This window comes from Onthophagus taurus, chromosome 1 (assembly GCF_036711975.1).
Source record: "Onthophagus taurus isolate NC chromosome 1, IU_Otau_3.0, whole genome shotgun sequence".
In the NCBI taxonomy this organism is placed as follows: Eukaryota; Metazoa; Arthropoda; class Insecta; order Coleoptera; family Scarabaeidae; genus Onthophagus; species Onthophagus taurus.
In genome coordinates, this window is record NC_091966.1 from 9,258,927 (window position 1) to 9,283,084 (window position 24,158).

A 24,158-nucleotide genomic window follows, 5' to 3' on the forward strand; every position below is an offset into this window, starting at 1 on the left:
CTGAACATAGTTGTCGGTACTTCAAAAAGTAAATGTATAGTGGTAGCAGGTTGCCAACAAGATTTAAGCTCACGATATCGTAAATGACCTGAAAGTACAGATCAACGAAGGGTCCGCAATTTCAAGCTCCCTATGAGATACTGTTTAATCGAACAAATTCATGCGTATGGATAGCAACGTGCAAGTAACGTGTAAATTCGCCCAATAATCGCTTACGGCATTGAAATACGCGAAGACATAAACAAAACCAATGCATGTTAATAGTAGCTGAAATGAAGATAGTGAATCCAATTTCAAGAAGAACCAGATGCAACAGAAATAAGAACTTCGACATCAGGACATTGTAAGATTTTGGCACTACCACGTCCGTAGAATGCCAGATAAGAGATAATCTAAAAGTTATGCTTACAAACAACCAGCCCAGAACCATATCACCAGGCAGACCACCAAAAAGATGGAGAGACAGCAGTTAACTTCTCAGGAGATAATTCAGAGGCAAATCTTATCCGGAACAACAGACCTAGCAAATTAGAAAGAGAGGTCTTAAATATGGATTTTACTCGTCCAATTTATTCTTATGTAATACACAAAAGATTCAAGAATAAGTTAGATCATGCCCTTGTGCAATTCTGTGTGAGGATCCACATGCATCATTAATAAAGCTCTAAATTCAATCACAACATTTTGGATATCTTTCATGTTTCCAATTCCTTCGAAACACTTTACAGTTTTTTGAACAACATTGAATAAGTTTTCCACTTCATCATAAAATCTTGACCTATTTCAGAAATTTGTTGTTTTTCATTAGGAACCATCTTAGAGAAATGATGTATTTTGCAGAACTCTTCAAAACTCGTCAAATTACGGACAGTTGTAATTAACGATGTATTCATGTCAAAATCAGAGCATGTTAGAATTAGTTACTTCATATCTAATTTGTAGTGTGTGTTTCTAAATATTTAGACATACAACGCATTAGACCCATTTAGACGTACATCGCATCTCAAGTAAATAATGAAATAATACTCAATATCAGAAAAAAACGGCTAATTTTACAACATTGCGAATTTCATGTCTAAAAATCTCCATCTCCCAGAATGTCTCAAATTTTGTACGACTCTGTTAATCTTATTTTCGAGATATTTAAGAGTTTTAATTGGTACACGTTAAACTGTATATTTCTTGAGTTCTGAAAGAATGATTATAACTATTTATGGCTATCACAAATTAAATCAGCTTAAACATAATTCATTGTAAAAATATTCTGATTTAAGTCATTAAACTTTTAGTACTTTTCATACTTATTGATTTGATATATTGCTTTTAATCCCAAAATATTTATCAAATAAAACATGAAACTATTTTATAGTAAATGATTAAAGTTTCCTACACATAATCGCGTTCATTGGGACCCGTGACCCACTAAATCCATTACGGGCCGTTAAAATCGATACAATATCCGTTTTAATGCCGTATTTATACACTTTGCCGGGCGTGATTTATTGTACCTATTGATTTCGGCGCGCATTTGTCGAATGTGACGGTCGCGCTGGTTGACGTATAATCGAAGATCCTGCCTCGGCGCGGTTGGTGATCTGTTTGTCGTTTCGGCAAACTACCGAATCCAGACATTTTGTTGTTCCTGACAGCACCAATTCGCTGTGTTCAATTTCCGCTATGCAATGTCGACCCAAAACAATGAAAATTGAAAAGATTAATCGACGAGTACATACGACTAGTACCAGCTTACACAATTCTAAAGAACTCGATTGAAAAATAATTTTCTAATAGTTAATCTATTTGTTTATTTTTGTTTATTTATTTGTTTTAGGGTCCACTGATCCCAGCAGCGTTCACCAATGGCTATCACTGAGCTCTTGGACTTGTTTCTAGTGTTGTGTGACTCGATTAGGCAGCTAATGTGATGTCAACACCTGCACTGTACATTCACTTGTATGTGTATAATATTAAGTATGATAAAAAAAATAGCCGCCGATTAGGTGTGGCCCACTTGTTGTTGTAATGTTTGGTGTTACCGTGGGAGGTCGGTCCGCCCCAGGCGATCGCCGATCGTCGACGCGACACGTAACAACTTACCGCAAATTAATTATTATGATTAATTATTAAATTGAATATTATAGAGAAAGTTGGCTAAAGTTGTGTAAAATAAGGCGAAATTTCGTTTATTAATCGCGGTCGACGGTCACCTCCGGAGGCCGCCCCATCAAACACAGGCACTCATTGGTTATAAGTCTTGCGTTTTATTACATATGATATATTACAGGGTATCTGATGGGATACATTATCCTCACATATTATTATTATAAGGACCAAGGAGGCAATGAGGAAAATAAAAAAAAATAAAACAAAAAAAGAGATAAAAAGACGTTACGGTGCATTGCCGGTGGTGTGTAAATTAATTTTTAAACTTTTAAAAAGAGCGTTTTATCTATATTGTCCCCTTTTTGTTTTTTTGGTTACGTTTAGATAGTTATGTTCCTTTCGATAGTTAACTTATGATAGATTTTTCGTAACGCGAAGAACAAAAATACCATTAATTCATGTTGTCCAGTGTGTTATTGAAATACCGTATAAATATATATAAATTAATGTATACAACAATTACTGGATATTTTAAGAGATTTGTATATAATTGTTGTTTGAACGGAGGTGGGACGGAAAAAATTATTAATCCTCTAGAAAATCGCGGATTTATTTTCTTTTATTCGACCTCCACTTTGTGTAGCTTATAGTAAACATCCTGAACGTATATTCCTGACGTATTATCCCCCTATTAGATCTGTCTGTTAGCACGAAACGGATCTATTATAAGAAAGGTATATATATTATATAAATGTTTCCTGTTAATGATAAAAAAGAATATTTCTATATACGTGAATATAACAGCGTTTTTTCCTTTCGTTGCTACTGGAATATTGGAAAAACTATTTAGAAAAAAAAATTACTTAACGGAAAAGGTGCTTTCTTAGTACTCCAGTACGAAGTAACACTCGATACCTTTACGTGAGTTAGAACTTTTTTGATGTACTTCGCCATTTGGACTTTTTAGAGATTACCAAAAAAAACGAAAAAAAAAAATTAAATACAGATGTATATTATTTATCTCTTTTAGTACAAAGTAACACCACGATATAATAATAAAGGTGAAATTAACAAGTAACAACAACTCGTCGTCGATAAACACTGAAACTGATGAAACCAACCCAATCAGATTTTTACGATATCTTTAATTTGTTTCGAATTTCAGCAGTTTCAGTGCGAACGCTTGTGCAACGATCGATGATAAAGAATAGTTAAAAAGCTAGTTAGGCCTGGTTTCTGTGAAATCCAGCGCAAATATTTATTGTTTTTTTCGGTAGCGCCGAAAAATAAAAATGTCAATATCGATGTCAATACACCAATGACTGTGTTTTCTGTTCGGTTTTCCGTGGGTACTGTTCGAAAGGGTATTTAAAAAAATGTCAATCCAGAGCAATACGGTAAGAGTAGGTAGTTTAATGAGAAAACAAACAAAAAAAAATTAAACAAAAAACATAAAACGATGATGATTCATTTTTCAGTGATTTATATTTTGATATATCGAACTGTGTTATTGCATTAAACGGTTTTTAAGGATTATAACGATAGCTTAGCCAATGACCCAATTGGGTGCGTCGCTTTAAAAGACATTGTGCAATTTTGAAATCTTTCAAAACGGCGCACCTTTTTATGGTCGCTATAGAAAAAGAAATTAAATACAAGTCGCGTCAAAATGTAGGTATTCTCTTCGTTTTTCATATCGATACCTTTAAGTGGTTAATCCTTCGGTTATTTAATCCCGTTCCTCCACTTCCCGACCTATCTCGTCTTTAGACTTGATTCGCGATGGTACCTGCTTAAATAATATGATTAATATACGAGAAAAGAATTTAAGAATAAACTTTCAATTAACATTCCATCTTTAGTACCAGCTAACAACATATCAAAAAATAATGATATTAAAACTCGTCAAAGCAGGATCATCATGTTGGCCAAAAACTCCTGTATATTAGTACCTAAAATACACCGGAACGATCCATTCGAAGGCTGGAAATCAAGCTTTTTTCATTCGTTTACGTGCCTTATTACATTTTTCTACTTTCTCTATTTTTTCACTTCCGTATTTGTACTTTATAATATATACGTATATATAAATTAGATATTGAAATGATCAAATATTGCTGGATATTTGATTTTTTGGCTATAATTATTAATATATTTTTTGTTATATTTTAACATTAACACTGTAAATAAATTTGCTACTAAATCAAAATTAACCACATAATTAATTAGTTCAAAAAGATTTTGGAATGCAATACGTAAAAATCATATCAAAATTCAATTTACGCTTTTTTCGTTTAATATTAAAAAAAAAAAAATAAGGAACGAAAAATGATAAGTGTGATTGTTAAAATATAACATTGAGTCGCCATCAAAAAGAGAAATTGGTAATAGCCGACCTCTCCAGATAGCGATCTGTTCCAGAATAACGCTCACAAACAGTCAATTAAAGCCCAAAATCTCTCAGGAAATCGAAAATTAGTTTTCGTTTCGTTCCGAATTAGTCGTTGCATTGGTACCTGAAATTTTAGGATTTAGGTCGACTAGCTTGTTGAATAACTACCTTGTTTACAGCCTGGTATAATTTACTATAATCGATATCTATCTACGAAATGTACGCGCGGTGCGTTTAATTATGGAACAGATTCGCTTGGTGGACGAGTACGTCGGAATTGTTCAGTTTGTTCGGGATAATTTCGGTTTGAAAATAAAGAGAGACGAACGATGCTTCCGTAGGGTGTAAAAAAAAAGAAAAAAAAGAGAAACTAGTGGCGAAATACGAATTCGCCCGTGGCCAGATAGTTAGTTGTCGGTCGGATATTTTTTTATGGACAAAATAGTGGAAAGTGAGACGACGTAGCAATTTCGTTTAGCATTCGCGCGCACGTGTATTTTAGGTAATAATTAGCTGCAAAATGAAAATAAAAATTAAATAAAAAAAAAACGTATAAATTATTATTGATGACAAAAAAAAGTATCTCTCGACAATATAAAAATTTACTCGCGACACGACGATGGTTTGTTGTAAAATGAACTCCGAGATTGAAATCGTGGAACTCTTGTTACAATTTTTCTTTTCGTCGTCACGCGAGTTTTGTGTATAATTCAATGAAAAAAAAAACTATATCGTGGGCCTTATATACACTAAAAATTAAATACGTGCTGTCCAAATTTTATCACGTTTTGTTTTGTCTACCTAGATTCTTTTCTTCTTCATCTCCTTCTTCTTAAACGTAATTTTTACCAAAACCATTTATACCGTTGTTTTTATTATATTTTGTTGCTTAAGTTTATAGTAATTATTATTCTATTGATATTTTTAATTATTATGTTAAGTCTATATATATAACCCCGCGTAAAGAAATTGTAACATCGCAGAGCGAACCGAATTGTGAGGGGTTTATTATTATTAATTATTAAATTAGTTAACATAATTTGTATACTTAAACTTGTCCATAACTAACTTGTTTTTGTTTCTTTTCTTCCTTTTTTTGTTTCTTCGTCGATACGTACGTTAAAATTTACGTTATTATTATTATTATTACGATAACTGAGTGTTGTATACAAGCTGTATATATTATATGGATATAATATACATACTCTGCGTTAGTAAGTGGTCCCGTTCCACTCATATACATATATAAATATAAATATTATAAGGCATCCGCCCTTATACCCATGTTTTCAAGAACCCTAACCCTATCGTCCTCGCGTTACCGCTGGAATCGGTCCGGCGCCCCCAATTAGCTAGCTGATTCTAGGGAATTTTGAGAAAACGTGTTTTCATTAAAACAGCGGGCGTCTACCGGCGTCGCGGCGCCGCGAGAACCCATACGTAATTCATTGTATTTAATGGCCAAAAAAGGCTTCTTGCAATAAAAGAGCAATAACCGTATTCCTTCTGTGGACGCTTGACTTTTACATTATGAATAAATATAATAATATTACTATTATAAATATAATAAACAATTGTAACTGTAAGTACGTACTTTAAACGATCAAGATTTTACACTATATAATAACGATAATAATTGAGGGCGATCGGCGTATTGCTAAAAAAAATATGAGAAAAAAAACTTTAGGACGACTGTACAGATAGAGTTTGTAACATAATTAACGAGTTATGTTGTTCGAGCACGGTGGCTGTGGCCGCTCTAACGCTACTGTGGGCCCCCTCAATGGTCCGTCGATCGGGGGCCCTTCATGTATATCTACACGACGTTCTATACAATGTACATATATTAATTACAATGATAAGACAAGGTTCACAACGTGCCGTGTGTATGTGGGAAAAATATAATAATATGGACATTGTTCAAATAATCTTGTGTTTCATTTCTTTCATTAAAACCCTTAATACATTATGATATGAAAAAAAAGGTAAGTGGAATTTTAAATATTTTTATATTGCACGTAATAATACCTAATAGTATTAAATATAACATAAAAGTCAGAGAAAGAGAAGGCAAAACATTACTGAACAACCTGAAGTCTAAGGTTATTACACCTTAAAAAAGTTTATAAGATACTTCGCGAGGTCCCAGGTGAAAAATCGATTTGTTGATTATGAATATCATCTTGAAACTTTTCTCAGTTATTAATAAAAGCATTTTCTTTTCAATGATAATGTCCGTTTTGAAATAACTCGTTTCGTTTTTGAGATATACGTTTTTGAAGACAATCCAAATTTCTTATAACTATTATGGCTTGCAAGACTAACATTAAAAATTCGTGAAAATCGATTGGCTGGCATATGATCATGAAACTTTTCTCAATGGTTAATAAAAGCTACTTCTTTTCAATGATAAGGTTTTGAAATAACTCGTTTTGCCTTGAAGATATACATTTTTGAACACAACCGTAATTTGTGATAATTTCATATACCTATTGCAGGATTAACTTTATAAATTCCTGAAAAATCGATTTTTTACCATATCATCATGAAACTTTTCTCTGTTATTAATGAAAACATATTCTTTTCAATAATAATGTTCGTTTTGAAATAATTCGTTTTTCCTTTCAGAAATAAATTTTTGAACATAATCGTAATGTGTGATAAGTTCATATTTTGCAGGATTAACTTTGAAAATTCCTGAAAAATCGATTTATTGAAATATCATCGTGAAACTGTGCTCAGTTGTTAATAAAAGCATCTTCTTTTCAATGATAACGGCAGTTTTGAAATAGCTCATTTTGTCTTTCAGATATAAATAATTAAACACAATCGTAATTTATGATAAATTTATATATTGAAGAATTAACTTGAAAAATTCCTGAAAAATAGATTTGTTGGAATATCATCATCGTTTATCAGTTATTAATAAAAGCATCTTTTTTTCAATGATAATGTCCGTTTTGAAATAACTCGTGTTGCCTTTCAGATATAAATTATTGAACACAATCGTAATTTGCAAGGATTATAAGTTTATGGTAAGTTTATGTTTTGCAGGATTAACTTTAAAATTTCCTGAAAAATCGATTTATTGAAATATGATAATGAATCTTTAGTCAGTTATCAACAAAAACATCTATTTTTCAATGATTATATCAGTTTTAAGACAACTCTTTTAATTTTTGAGACATATTTGAACACAGTTGAAATTTCTAATAATTTCTATATTATACAGGATCAACTTTAAAAACTCGTAACAAATTGATTTGTTGGAATATCATCACGATAATTTTATCACTAATCAATAAAAACATGTATTTTATAATGATGATGTGAGCTCTGTGAACCTGGAACCCGAGTTTACGATATTTTGGTTTTATCAGTACCATTCGATAGAGAATCATTTGTACTCGTTTGTACCACCTTTAATAACGTTTGTACCTTAGAACCTAAAGAGATAACAAAAATTTGAAAAATTGCCGGAACCCCACTTTTTGATATTCTAATTTTATTAATACCCTTCGGTAGAGAATCGTTTGTACCCGTTTGTACCACTTTCGATTTCGTTTGTATCTCAACCGGTTCCAAAATACGGCGATTTTTTGATTTTTCAGAATACCGCTGAAAGTGTGTATCTCCGTTATTAATAGAGATATCGCAAAACGGTCGATGGAATTCGATAGAGAATCGTTTGTACTACTTTTGTTTTCGCTTGTACCTCAACCGATTCCAAAATATAACGATTTTTTGATTTTTCAGAATACCGCTGAAAGTGTGTATCTCCATTATTAATAGAAATATCACAAAACGGTCGATGGAATTCGATAGAGAATCGTTTGTACCCGTTTGTACCACTTTCTATTTCGTTTGTATCTCAACCGGTTCCAAAATACGGCGATTTTTTGATTTTTCAGAATACCGCTGAAAGTGTGTATCTCCGTTATTAATAGAGATATCGCAAAACGGTCGATGGAATTCGATAGAGAATCGTTTGTACCACGTTTGTTTTCGCTTGTACCTCAACCGATTCCAAAATACAGCGATTTTTTGATTTTTCAGCATACAGCTGAAAGTGTGTATCTCCGTTATTAATAGAGATATCGCAAAACGGTCGATGGAATTCGATAGAGAATCGTTTGTACCCCTTTGTACCACTTTTGTTTTCGTTTGTACCTCAACCGATTCCAAAATACAGTGATTTTCTGATTTTTCAGCATACAGCTGAAAGTGTGTATCTTCGTTAGTAATAGAGATGTCGCAAAACGGTCGATGGAATTCGATAGAGAATCGTTTGTACCCGTTTGTACCACTTTTGTTTTCGTTTGTACCTCAACCTCTGGACACCAATATGGATTAGGTCGATCGCCGATCAATTTACAATCACATTCTACATTTTTCAAAAATGTACTTAAACTCCCTGATGTTGCAAATTCAGACTTTTCTAAGTCAATTTATAATATATTCACCTCCAATATTTTTTACGTCCACATTTATTTCGCTTTGTATTGTAATATTAACATCTACTTGGTATATGCTTTTCGAACTCCGATTTAATCCCCTGAATTAATCGTTTGTGGGCCCCATAATAACCTTCATTTAGATTTACATCTTCAGTTTCTGAAAACGCTACAGTTAAGATATCACGTAACAGGGATTCAAATACTTTGAAGGTAGTACATTTTGCAAGAAGTCCAATACGCCGGAGAAAGAAATGTTTGACACGTGTAGAAGTATTACAGAACTTCCTTACATTTCCAGTGAGTGACAAGGAAATAAGAATTGGAAGAGACGAGGAAAAAAGCTAATAAAATATGTAGAAGAAAGAAACGACAATATTTGAATCATCAAGTAGAAGAGATGGAAAGGAATTTTAAAGATAATAACCCTACAAATGCATACAAGTACATAAAACAACTGAAAGGGGGTTTTAAACCCCATACCACATCGATGAGAGACAAAACTCGACATATAATCGCAGATCTGGCAACAAGAACAAGAGCAACAACAACCAGAACAAAAGCAACAACAGACGAACCGTCCTCTGATAGAACCACCTACATTACAGGAAGTCGAGCTAGCTCTGCCAGCCCAAAAGAACAACAAATCGTCTGGATGTGATGGAAAAGCTATGGGCCTATATAATACGGCCTGGGAACAAGAACAACTGTATACTTCAATAGTTAACATATGGAAGGAAGAAAAGATCCCCAGGACTGAAAAAGGAGCATTATCATATCATCACATCATTGGTGATTATCAAGCAGGTTTCTGGCCAGGCAGATCCACTATTTAACTAACTATTGAACCACTGACCAGCTATTTAACGTTACAGGGGAATTCGACATTGATGTAGACTAGATTGTCGTAGACTTTCGGCAAGCCTATAACTCCATAAAAAGAGATAGGATATATGACATTATGAACGAATTCGGATTTTATTCCCATAAAATTAACCAGATCAGTGAAAACTATAATGACGGATACCACAGCATATTTAAAAACATAGAATCAGATGGCCAACCCATTTGAAATAACACAAGGATTGAAACGAGGTGATGTTTCGTTCTCTTCAATATCGCATTGGAATATGTCATAAGAAAATGTCGATCAATTCTTCAAACATCTTAAATAATAAGTATGCTGACGACATCAACATAATGGAAAGAGCAACAACGACAGTGAAGGAAATATTTATCGTATGCTCGAAAAGTGGGTGTATCAATCATCGGGGATACTAACTTGGAAACAGTGATATTTCAGCGATATTCTGAAGAATCAAAAAATCGCTGTATTTTGGAATCGGTTGAAGTACAAATAAAAACAAAAGTGGTACAATCGGGTACAAACGATTCTCTATCAAATTCCATCGACCGTTTTGCAATATCTGTATTAATAACGGAGATACACACTTTCAGCGGTATTATGAAAAATCAAAAAATCGCCGTATTTTGGAACCGGTTGAGATACAAACGAAATCGAAAGTGGTACAAATGGTTCTCTATCAAATTCCATCGACCGTATTGCGATATCTGTATTAATAACGGAGATACACACTTTCAGCGGTATAATGAAAAATCAAAAAATCGTTGTTTTTGGAATCGCTTGAGGTACAAACGAATACAAAAGTGGTACAAACAATTCTCTATCGAATGGTACTAATAAAACCAAAATATCGTAAACTAGGGTTCCAGGTTCACAGAGCTGATGATGTGCGTTTCGGCACAACTCTTTCAGTTTTTGAGATACCTATACACTATTGAACACCATCGAAGTTAATAAATACTGAAATTTTTTTGTAGCACTCCAAAAAAGCTGTATATATTAATTGAATTACAATTTTAAGTACATTTCGTGAAGTAACTTCTGCAAAAAAATGGTTAATTAATAGTTTTGCGACAATGTTCTCAATGTAAACATTACGAATTCAGAAAAATTAATGATATTTTCATTGTGTGTCCCATAATAATCACGCCATTAAGTAAACTAATATTTTGAGTATATACTGGAAGTATTTAACGTAACAATTACTGATAATTCATAAATATAACAGCAACCGTTCTCAAGGTGTATCATAACATCTATTATTCCAACTAAATTATAATTATGTGTACATTTCTGAATTCCTTGAAGTATTTTACGAAGAAACGTGTTCTTAATTAAAAATTGCAACACTAGCCGTTCCCACCGTGTGAAAGATCTTTTGGTAAAAACACAAAATTTGAGAACATCATTGTTCTGCACCTCGTAACATCTACTACACAAACAAAATTATACTTATGTGTAAATTTTTGAATTCTTCGAAATATTTTACGTGAAAAAGTACTTTTAATGAAAGGTTGTATCACAAGACAAGTTTTCACGCCGCTACAATTCAGGTAGTTGTTAATTTTCTAGGCCAAATAACTCTGCCTCTAAGCGAAACAAGAAGAATTATTGATTTTGATCATTTTACATCCGTATGTCGCAGTCAAATGTGACATTATTCGTTACATTTCTCCGCTTTTGAATTACAAGAGTTTAAATACGAGACACGTTGAAAGAACTAAATTCGAAGCACTATCTCGATATGAAAAATTAAATTGTACCACGTCATTTTCGTAAATTGGCTTTATTCGAGTCGAGAGGATTACTCAGGTTTTAAAATAGGGTTTTGAAATAGAGTTCCGAAATAGGGTTTTGAAAAGGGATTGAAATATTCAAACTTGGATTTCGATACTAAACATTCTTTATTACTTCCTTGCAAGTCTCGTCTGATAGAAGTGATCGTTGAAGATGCTCATCGTAAATTTTTACATTCAGGTTATACTACGCTTTATGCACTTCTATTGCAATTGTTCTGGATTTTATTTGCTTGTTACGCGATATAAGCTGTCCTATGAAAATTCATACGTTGTTTTAGAACAAAACCTGAATCATATACTCGTATTATGGCAAATATACCTATGTTCCGTGGGTTGAAATTAAAATCATTTTATATGAACAAAGTATATAAAGCTGTACTATAATCACTTAAAGAAATTAACATCTTCGGTTGTGAAGCCGAATCGTACAAGTCAACTTTATCAACTATTTTAGTAAGATCAAGAAGAATCGGAATTATCAGTGCAATGCTGGCTTTAGGTCGAAGGCCAAGGTTTGAAGAGTTTACCCTAATAGTATCATTATCGTAGTCATTATCGTTTAATCATTCATATGGTTCTAAAGCCATCACCAATTTATTCCGATTCACGCAAATATCGATTTTGATTCACAACGGTACTGATGATGTAGCAAAATTCAACAATACACCACAATGCAATAGCAAAAAAGTTTATTTATAATAAAATACACAGGTGGCTAATGGGAAGTGATTGAAAAATTAACCGTTGAAGGGTTAAACGTTGCGGAAGTTTCTTGTCCCTCCTAGACACAGGAAGATGAATTAACATTTATTCTTTTAAATATCGTGGTTTTTTTGATTTCTTAATAATAACTGATTTCATAATGTAATCTCCTGAAACATGGCTACAGAAAAGAATCGTTATGCAATTGTTACCACAGAGATGTGAATTATGAATTGTCTCTGCTATACAAAGAGACACACTATTGCACTACAGTCCATTCTGAGTCTTGGTCTCTTCTACAATGGATACGTGCCATTTTCTCGATTTTGGGCTAAATTGCTCAAGTTCTGCACCTGCAAAGCACTCAAATCCTCCCTGTCATTGTCCATCTCTTTGCCAGCATTCTCCACACGTGTCCCAATAACCTCAGTTTCTTGGCTTTGGTTCTGATTCTTCCTGTAATTCTCTTACCTCACAGTTCACTAATTCTCTCCATCCTTCCAGGTTTGTATCATAATTTGGGTCACATATTCTGCGTAAGATCTTTCTTTCAAATCTGTTTAACAACTCTTAGTAAAGATTATTGAGTGTTCATGTTTCAGATCCGTAGTACAGTCTTTCTTTACAGTTTCTTCTTAAAAGTTTGGAACGTAATAGTTTGCCCAGTGCATTATGATGAACCTAGATATTTAAACTCATTCACCATTCCAAGGTTGTTACTTCCAACCTGGATATTTACTTCTTCCTATTGAGGTAATCTACGGCCTTTTACCTTACATTTGCTTTTCTCTTCAGTTATTTGCAGATCTAGGAATTTTTCAACATTGTTCAAACACTCTGCTATACTTTTTCTAATTGAGTATCCATTTATTATTATGGTTCTTATTATAACTCCATTCATGATATATGATCTAGCAACATCCCTTACTCTTTCTCTATTTCATAAACAAATCAAAAAGTCTACTTTTGTAGCTAAAGGTATAATTTTTCTTTTTATTTCTTCTAATTCAACACCATAGAATAACCATCCAAGTGCTTTTACTTCACATAATATGGAATAGATTTCGTCATAACCCTCTTCTGTCTCGATCCAGATATTTTCTCAACTCTTTTTTGACTCTACCAAAGACTATCAAGCTGGCAAAAACTATGTCCCCTGATTGGAAACGTAAGTCGAATATCCTGCAAGCTATTTACTAAATATAGTCAATAATACAGCGCATCCAAAAATTGAGATAGTATAACATTTACTATGTTTAGCCTGTAAATCAACACAGGTAAGAATGTAAAAGTTTATTTGCTGAGCATAGAAAGTGTCATAAATATCATCCAAATCCTAAAAATCACATAAATATCACTTAAGCCTAGCTAGGTTATTTTCAACATTTAAGAAAAATTTATAACGTATAAAAGTAGAAACATGTTAAGAAATTACCATGTAAAACGAAAGATAGATGTACAAAAAGATGGAAAATACACATAATTTATATTTTAAAATATCCATTCATATAGATATTTTGTACCATCCAGAACAATTCTGTTCACCAGTCAACTTACGCCAACTACCACATCTCACCAAAGCACTCATACGTGTAAATCCGCCTCCGGCGCTTCACATCCACATAGTGCCATCTCCATACGGAAAGATTCATTGGGGAGTGAGAGAGAGAGGGAGTGAAAGAGCGAGTGGAGAGTGTACTTTCCGTTGAAGGTGGAAGCGAGGGGTTCGGGAACGGTCTCTATCCCATCTCGACCGTTCCTGCCCGTTTCTGCCTGTCTAGAGCGGCAGTAGCAGCAGCAGCAGCAGGAATGGGGGTGAAGTCAACCGGAAGTGCAGATTACCACACTAACGCGAATAAATTGCTTAGACCGGCTGTATTTATCAGGACGGGCAAGTCCTCTCCGGGCCTCTCTGACGGCCGATTACTAAAGCGCGCCCTGACGGTTTCCCCGTGGTCCACCTCCCTTCTGGCCCCCGCGACGTTTGAAGTGGGTAAAGCCCACTCTCTCGACTGATATACCACTCACCGTCGAGAATAAGAATAAAACGAACGAGAATTGTCGATATATTGTCTAATGGGATTTACCGCATGTTTTCCCCCTCGCTTTCATATATTGACAGTTTCGATATGTTTTTCCACAAAATTGATTTCTGTTATAAATCATCCCAGTTCACTAAAACGATGTAAAAAAGCGATACGAAAAAAAAATCATTACACGTTATGCTAAATTCGTTCGCTAAACGATCAATTAAATTTCGTAACAAAATTGAACGTACGCCTCGTTGAAATCGGGAAAATTAAACGTACCCAAATACGAAATAATGTTATTAATTTTATAATTACCACATCCCGCAATTACGCCACGTAAAATTGACTCGGTGTTCGAATCGACGTATGTGTGGCTGCGCGGTGCTGCGAGATGATGATGAAACCAATTAAATAACCGGTTGGTAGTTTAATAAATCGAGTCATTTACAAACGTTACACAAAGATACAGTTTGAAAATGAAACGAAAATACGCGGTAAACAAGAGGCGACATCGGCGTCGAATCGATGTAAGCTAATTTACGTAATTCGGGCGACCGTCCTATTATCACGAAAGCTTCGATTAACAGAGCACAAAACCCTAAATACACAAACTAACAAACCGAACTCGTACATCCGCAGGTAGATACACACACGAGCACACACATACACCTCGGTCGTGCGAAAAACAAATTGGCCGCAAAAAACCGCTAGGCAAACGGACCACTTCATTTTATCCCGCGCCCTTCGCAGGATGCAAAAGATAAAAAATAACGAGCCATCGTGCTGCGGCGTTATTAAACATTCGCCACTTCGTTTCGGCGCGATTAGACCCGGAATAATCGCTTGCGAAAATATCGGGGACGTTATTGCGACGTCCCCACGGCTAATATTGTTGATTTTCAGCGTTCTTCGCACCGTAACTTCCCAACCTTTTCCTTTGTCGGTTTAATATACCAGCGCGGGAACGTCCCAATTTGCATAATACGCGATCAAATTATATCTGGCCGAATCTACAATGATAATCAGACCCGCGGGATACCTACGACCCTCAAGGGATATCCCATTTCCGACCTCTGTGTTCTCCTAATAAGAATGGAAAAGTACCCCAAAACGAATCAAAAGAGTTCTTAAATTTAAATATATTTGCTTAGAAATGTTAATTTCCTTTTTAATGAAATAAATATTCTAGCAAAAATGTTTGATAGTAAATATTAAAAAAAAATCTTAATCCAGCAATTAGTAAATGGACCCCTTTCTTGTAACCCCATCCTGTATAACTCGAGCACTAATTCACTCCCCCCATTGAAACGTTCCCCAACCGCCTCATTCTCCATCCGGAAACACTTGCATACTCCGCAATACGTCATCCGGCGAATACCTCTCAGCTAGTCGCATAAGTGGCCCTCGGAATCCGTTCGCGATAACGTTAAATGCAAATCGCGACGCGAACGTTTTTAACGGGCCCACTCGAACGACGCTGTTGACGTCGTCGCCACCGTTGTCGTAGTCGTAGCAGTCGTCCGCTATTTAATATGCAAATGCTCACGTTAATAATTTAAGATCGGCCGCCCCGTGGACAAATAAAAGCGGGGCGTGTTCAGACAAAGGGCCCCGCAATCCGCTTTACAAGTGCCGGTGAAGAGGCCGGCTCAGCATCTCCTGGCCTTGCACTTGTCGAGTGCAGGGACGTGAAGAAGTCCCGAACGCGCCCCGACGGCGGTATTACGGCCCCGGCATTGTCCCGTAGTCGCGACGACTGCCGGCGTCTGCGTCGCCCCTTGTCAAAAAGGGGGGTCGTAGAGAGTCGGCTTTAGTTAGAGATCTTTTGCACGGCCGCTCCGCTTTATGCCTGGGGACACTTTCCTTTTTCTCCTTTTTTCAACCCCTTCGCCTGTTTGATGTTTCAAAACGACGCTTAACTTTAGTTTCGGTAAACTGAATTTTTACCAAGATTACTTTTAAGTTAATATAGTTATAATTAATTTTCATGTTGATATAGTAGTGAATTCGAAAAAAAAAAGTTCAACTATGTATATGTAATAAACGTAATATTTAACGTAATCGTTATCGTTCCACTTTCATTTTTATAGGTGTGTATCGATTTTGACAATTATAAAATTTGATATATCAAGATTGGATATCTTATTGAAAAAGTAAGGTATTGATGTAAGATAATAAAAAATAGTTTCATTTTTTTTGCATGAATAAGTTTCGTAATCAAGAATTTATTACTTCATTTATTAAATATCTGTATCAATGGTTCCCAAAGTTTCTTAAACGCTTAAAACATTCAATTAAATAAAACGTATTTATCTTCATTATTTATTTTTGTACATTATTAACATTAATTCCAACTTGAGTTAGACACCGATGTTCTTGATGTTTAACCTTGTCGTCATACAATTTACATTGAAGTGTGTACAAACTTTTAGTAGGTATACTAACAAGCTCTGGATGCCCATTTTTGTATCCTGGCGCTTCTACCAACTTATACTACTAACATGTTTCCACTCAGCAACAGAAGTCTGTGTACAGAGCTAAGTAACTATGTTTATACTAGTCACGTAGTAGTGTAACCTATATACATAGTATATAGGTTATGTACGCTTTTCGGTTTTAATAACAAAACAGTTGATTTCAATTGCATTAGTACATAATTGGAATATAGAAGTTAGAATGGATACCAAAGGAAAAGAAATAGAAGTAGAAGAAAGAAAAATTCTTGTAAAGCTATGGAAAGAGAAAAAACTCTTCGAAAAATAGGAGAAATTGTAGGCATACTGGAAACTTGCTACTTCTAACATACCGAGATGAGCGAAGCATTGTGCAGCAGGTACGAAAAGAACCTAGGCTGACAGCAACATAAATGGCAGAAAATGTACAACAGCAGTTTCATAAGACTATAAGCAAAGATACGGTGAGAAGAATGTTATCAAAGGCATCAAAAAACCATTTGTATCAGACAGAAGCGGATCGCCTTTGCCAAAAAACACCTAAATAAGCCTATAGAGTTCTGGGAGAAGGTTCTTTTTATAAATGAGAGTAAATTTTGCATCTTCGGCATTAAAAGCAAACAACTTGTGTGGAAAAAACCCGATACAGCCCTTGATCCTCAAAACTTATAAGCTACCGCAAAACATGGAGATGGTGGAGTGATGGTTTGGGGTGTATGTGCGCCAAAATAGTAGAAAAATTGGCATTTATAACATCCACAATAGACCATAAACTATATATAGACATTTTAAAGGAAAATTTGAACCTAAGCACCGACAATTTGGGTTTGGGGTCCCAATTCATTTTCCAACAAGACAACGACCCTAAAAATTGTGCTCACAATACCAAACTTTGGCTGCTACATAACACCCCAAAACAATTGAACAATTGAATGATAACACCCCCACAGTCACCTGACATAAATCCCATTGAACACTTGTGGGATTTATTAGAACGCAGGAGTAGTATTATCATCATCCCTACTGTAGTTAAATCCTTGTTCATCGCTTCTCTCCCATAAAATGCACGATATTTGTCGTGAAATCCAGCCATTTTGAATCACTCTGACCTGGTGAGTCTACAGTATTATGCAGATAGAGTAATTGTTGCTGTTCGTGTAATCCAGTATTACAAATTACAAAATATGTAGTCACAACGATAAGAATATTACAAGAAATACTTAGATGAGTTAGTTTAGTTAACTACAAATTCCCGATAGTAAAGATATTATTATAAAAAACATTATAGTGGAGTTAAATACGGACAATTGGACCCAAATACAAGTGGAAGGTAGAAAGACACGAAGAATACCTATGCAGGAAGGAATAAGACAAGGCTATAGCTTAAGCTCCACCCTTTTCAATCTGATCATGGACGAACTAATAACTGAAGTAAAGAACGTTGGAAAGAGATACACATTGGAGAACAAAGAACTAAAGATAATCTGCTACGCAGACGATCCCGTGTTGATCTCGGCGGACGAAGACAACCTGCAGAAAATGCTCTTTCAATTTGAAAAAACAGCTACCAAGTACCACATGACAATATAGGTAGCAAAGTCTAAAGCACTATCCATATCGCAAGAGCCGAGAAGACCTGGCGTTATATAATAAACCATGAGATCATGAGTTTTAAATATTTTGGCGTTAGCATTACAAATAGCAGAGACCTCCGCGAGGAAGTCAAGGTTCAGACAACTAAAGCAGAGGGATATTTGCGAGATATAATATGGCGAAACAAACAGATAACCATACAAAATAAAATCCGCATATACAAGACCTGTTATAACTTACGCTGTGGAAAAAAGGACTGAAAACTCTACAACAAAAAGAATCATTCGAATAGCAGAGATGAGGACCATATGATCCATAGCAGACTACACCCTGAGGGACCATAAGAGAAGCGAAGACGTCAGAGAACTCTGTCGGTGTCCAAGATATAGTCCGATGGTTCCGAACTAGACGTGGTGCATGGAGGGACCAGGTTGAGGGGGTGGATGACAACAGGTTGCCGAAAATTGCAAAGGATGGTGTCACAAGATCAAACAGACCGGTCCACATGGTGGTATAAAAGCTGGAATTCATCAACCCAGCCACGTCTCTAGATTATAGAGTACAAGGCAAAGGCCTTAAAAAGAGGAAAAACTACAAATTCTTTAGAGTTGCTGATGAGCATTAATAATTAACATCTTATATCTACTAGTAAAAGCTCCTCAAAAACAAACCATATAATACTTAAAACAAACCTACTTATGTGTCTCACTTTATTTCTTAATTAGTTAGGAATTATTAAGCTTACTAATATTCTGCTGATATAGGTAATACCTTTGTATTGTGTTTTGAATTCCTGTAGAAAGATAATGAACAAAGGGATAGGTTTGATAGTCAATTTTTCCATGTCATAGGTTGACCTTTGTTTTCTGTCGACAACAAACGGAACAGAGTATAGGCTGCGATAATTACGGCACAGAAAAGCGGATTAAAGTGTAACACGCAGACGGGTAGGCGCGGGACGCAATTAAAAACGGAGGCGTTGACGACGACGACGTAACGAGCGGGCACCCGACTGGTATCGGAATAATAGTATTTTATCGTCGAAAATTAATCAACCACTCGAACAAAACGTGACCGGGAAGGAGTTTCGCGCCGATGCAAAAATTAAAACGAAAATGTCCAATTAAATATGCGCGCCTGACTGCGCCTAATTGACGCGTTCCTATTGTTTTGCCAGCGATTTTCTACCAATGGTTTTTTTTCAGGGTTCAGAATCCAGAAAAATTAACGAAAAAAACGTACGAAAAAATGTACGCATAAAAGAAGAAAAATAATTAAACAAAAAATAAGAAAAATAAACAAAAAGTAAGGGAAATTAATGAAACCAAAAATAAGACAAATTATGTAACCAAAAATAAGTTAAGAAAATAGATAGATATGAGAGAGAAGTTTCGGTTATCATCGTATTCCCAGGCCGCGTTACATCGCCATAAAGCGACCCTATATATTCGAATTGCAACCGGGTAATGCATAATGCATTTGGAAATAATTTAGAAATCCGACTGACCACTTACATTATATATGCGGTGTCAGGGCGTAATGGCATGTATAAATTTTCTACCCCGACCCTTTCCTTTTACAATACGAATTCCTGGTGGACTAACAATTCCTCGGCGTTCCACCGCTTTCCCCTATCTCGTCTAGAGTTTTCAAAAGACTAAACTTTTCTCAATTCCGAAAACGTTTATGCTAATCAACAAAATGTTCAAACAATTTAATCCTCGGTGATACTTTTTGAAAACTTTTTTTTGTCATTATCTAATAGAATTTATATACGAATTTAGGGTCAAAAACCGATTTAATATCAAAGTTATCCAAACTTCGCACTTGTTAGATGTTTAAATACGAAAGTTTGATATTGATTGTTAAAAGTAGCATATTTACTTATTTATAATTATAATTAGATACAAATCAGGATTTTTGTATTAAGAAAAAAATCGTTTTGAGTAAATGTAAAGGTTAAAGTGAACGACGTTACGTCTTTTTTTTTCTAATTTGAATGTTGAAAGTTAACATTGATAGTTTTGGGAAACAAATAAAATGTATTTAGATTAAAATATCTTCAACTTTACAGGTTACTACTAGTATTCCGTACATTGGCCTCACTGGCGTTGTCAGATGAGGAAATATAAAAGTATAGCAGCTGATAGGCACAACATGAATTCTTCTGCCAGTTTCCATCACATGTGGACACCAAGTTAGAGCAAAATGCAAAACAACACTAAGGGTCTTGATAGTGTGAGAAAATGAAATTTGAATACCATTCACTACAACAACATTATAGTGCAATACAGATAATTTGCTCAGAAAGGATCTGGAACCAAGGACAATAAACTACTTTACATCGAGATTTTTTGATCAGATGAAGTTCTATCCATTGCCATTAATGCAGTCGTTATTGTAGTATTATCCATATAGATCTGAAGATAGATGGCGTATAAGTTATATTTACAGGTGAGTAAATGTGTTAGTAAATGTTTTTACTAGGTGTGCTATAGTTAATGGATTCCATACTGATTAAAAAGTTCTTATGACAAATTCCTCATGGATAACGTACTCAAGAGTGTTTGAAACATTTAATAATTAAGTCAATCTAAATTTCAGTATGTTGATGTGGTTAGATGTACAATATTCCACTGCAGCGAAGATAGAAGTCTCAACCGAATAGTTAAGTATGAGTCAATAAGGATGCACAATTCCCAAACCATCGGATTCAGCATATTTACAGCGAATGTGTCATGTTTCTAACTATATTTGATACATAAAGTTAACAGTCAACATAAGATCATAAGAATAGAGCTGAGGTTCATGATAGAAGATGTAGATGGATTGGCGTGATTCTGTGTTGATTACCGACAGCTTAACGACATAATATAGAATGAAAGCTGATAAGAGTTTGCTAATAGTAGTTTGAAATTCAGAAAAGAAACTTGTTAGGTTTATAGAAGAAAGTACAAGGTTATACCAAATTTAAACGTTTCTGTACTTCTTAGAGTAGAAGACTAGAAGTAGTTCTATTCTTAACTAGTTCCCACGACAGCTATTCAGATTGATGTGAGAGTTCAATATATAACAACAGGAGCTGTTGAGTGAACTGAGCATTTTAACAGCGCAGTTAAGGAACGTTGCAATTTCTCAAAAAGATCTTTCTGAATTTTCAACCGTAATTTTGTACCTTACGGGGATATTTTTCATTTTGGCTTTTTCGAATGTATTTCTACTGAAGCACCAAAACATTAGTGTATTTATTATTTGTTTTATCACTAACTCGAGAGAGTAACCGTAGAAGCCTTCTAATGACACTTATGAAATTGGCCCTAGTGATTGTGTGAGATGAGGACAACGACAATGTTGTGTATAAATGATCACTCCGCTTTACACTAAATACAGGCCTATTGTGATTTTACCTATAGGAAGCTACATTGTTACGTATAATACAATCACAGGTCCTTTCATCGTGCCCCAACCTTGAAAACAATTCTCTGGGATTTTGTCTTTTTGCAAATGTGTAGAAAAGAGACAAGCGGTGACCGCGTGAAGTTTTATAAGCGTCGGTATTATCGTGCCGGGACTTTATACGATAGAACGGCGAGGTTTTAATGCTCTCGCAGTAACACGTTAATGGCCGGATAGTTTAACGCGGTTGATAAGCTGCTACGACCTGGAGCGCCGCCCCTGGCGGCATCGTGTTGCCCACATACCGCTTCGTTAGGCCGCGTTGTTGTTAGTCGTATTCGAAAACGGTTAGTCCCGCCCCCACTTTTGAACGGCCACCGATGTTGTCCTGTCCAAAAATAACGAGACCGCCACAGTATACTAACTATCGACCGTTACTGCCAAAACGGTAGTTAACATTTACGTGTGTATATACATACGTATATGGGGACGGGGACATTAAAAGCTCATCGTCCAACATTGAACTAACATTTGTTGCTTATCGAGACCACATCAGCTTTATTTGGATGTATAGTTTAGATAATGGTATTACTAAATTTGTTGTCTGATTATGTTATAGTATATTATGACTAAAATAAATATAACGTTGAATTTTTCGTGAAAGATTTCTAAAAGATACCCCCGGCTAATTAAAGTATTTAATTAGAGTTAAACAATTGAAGAGAGGAGAAGGATTGAAAGCCGTTAAAAGTTGCCGCGTCGATGAGTTCAAAACATATTCGCAATAAAAGTTGGGGTCTGGGAGCAGTGCCGGTTAATTATCTTATCACTACATAAGATAATTGAGTTTCTTTCAAACTTAAATTGGTTTATTCGCATTTGGTAACTTCTGCGGCGAACCCTATTTAATTTCAACTAAAGTGCCATTGAGAGGGCAGACTATCTCGAAACAAAGGGCCGCTTTCGTCGAACTCCCGCACCGCACAACATTTATACTCCAATTTTGGAGAAAGGAAAGTCGATAGACGTTTCTAGTGTGAGTTAAATCCATGAATTAAACTACCTTATTTTAACTTTATGAAATATTTTTATTAAAATACGTAAATAAACCTTAATAAGCGTTTAATGTGCTTATAACACTAACTCTTTACGTTCAAGAACGGTACTTCTCTATTAAAAAATCGCAAGAATCTACTAATTAACAAAGTTAAACTTAAATTGCGAATGCTGGCCTTTTTTGTACGGAGGAAATTGAAATTTTTCGCTTCATGAATTGTTCGGGAGAAAGAAAACGGTCCTCCTGACGGAACAAGAATGCTTGTAACAGAAAACAATTATTTAATTCTACGCCCACCCTGACGTAACTTTCATAATTACTTCGGAACGTTAAAAATCATAAAAGTGATTTATGTTTAATTAAGAAAATAAGCTCAACGAAGATTTAATTTCAGGGATGAAAAGCAGTTTAAAAAGTTGGCGTTCGTCGTTCGTGTTTTTAAATGATAAAAGAGGTATTTTCATTAAAAAACGAAATTAGGTAAAGCTACTAATGTTTCAAATTTTTTTTATGGAATTTTCTAATCATTCTCATATTGAGCCAATAATCCACGATAGTCAAATCAAAATTTTCAAGAACTATAACTGATATAAATAATTATGTATGAAAACAGCTATCTCCTAAAAATTCAGCTTATTGGAAATTGTATTACGTTAAACCACACATTCATTGTACGACGCTTGTCGAACGAAGAAAATGAAGAAATAATGTAGGCTCTAATTCCGAGCATAAACTATAAAGAAACTCCGACAAAATCTGGAAGATAAAGTGACTCCATCTAATATTACTAATGAAACTACAATTTCTTCATGATACCATATGATTCATTATGATTTTATGGTAATTTTACAGCGGCTTCAGAATTTATGAGGAGCCTGCATAAATTTATTAAGTTCCTCAAAAATAAAGCTTTTAAAAGAATAGTGGTAAGGATGAAAGCTACTGGCAAAGCTTATGCAAACTTACAATGGTATAGATTCTCTACTAATCGCCTTTTTTAACCCGTTTGATGAAAAATCTTAGGGATACTAGATCACGATACTTACTTTTACATTAAGGAAATGTGCAGCTTCATCAGCCTGTATATTCCACAAGATTAAAAACTTCAATTATCTTCATCATCTAGAAAGGTGCTTATTTATCCAACCGTGCGAATTATCACTCCATCTCATTGCTGCTCAACACCAGGTTTTTTCCTTTTCGTATAGGCACCACGCCATTTTGCGATGATCTACCCTATGCGAGTAGTTTTCGAGGTCTGTTATGAGCGTTCGCGTTTAATTGCGTTATTTATACTTGGTAGAAACTTATGAT

General features: G+C 34.9%; 1 protein-coding gene across 7 annotated transcripts in view; it reads left to right on the plus strand.

The window, feature by feature from the left end:
• The window catches only part of LOC111417394 (RNA-binding protein 6), a 348,948-nt gene extending 342,525 nt beyond the window's left edge, over nucleotides 1–6,423 (plus strand). For all 7 annotated transcript variants that reach the window (XM_023049651.2, XM_023049648.2, XM_023049652.2 and 4 more), the window contains one exon: nucleotides 1,832–6,423. In XM_023049651.2, coding sequence (XP_022905419.1) covers nucleotides 1,832–1,873 — 42 coding nt within the window. In that variant the 3' untranslated portion in view covers nucleotides 1,874–6,423. The remainder of the gene's footprint in view (nucleotides 1–1,831) is intronic.
• The last annotated feature ends 17,735 nt before the right edge of the window (nucleotides 6,424–24,158 follow it).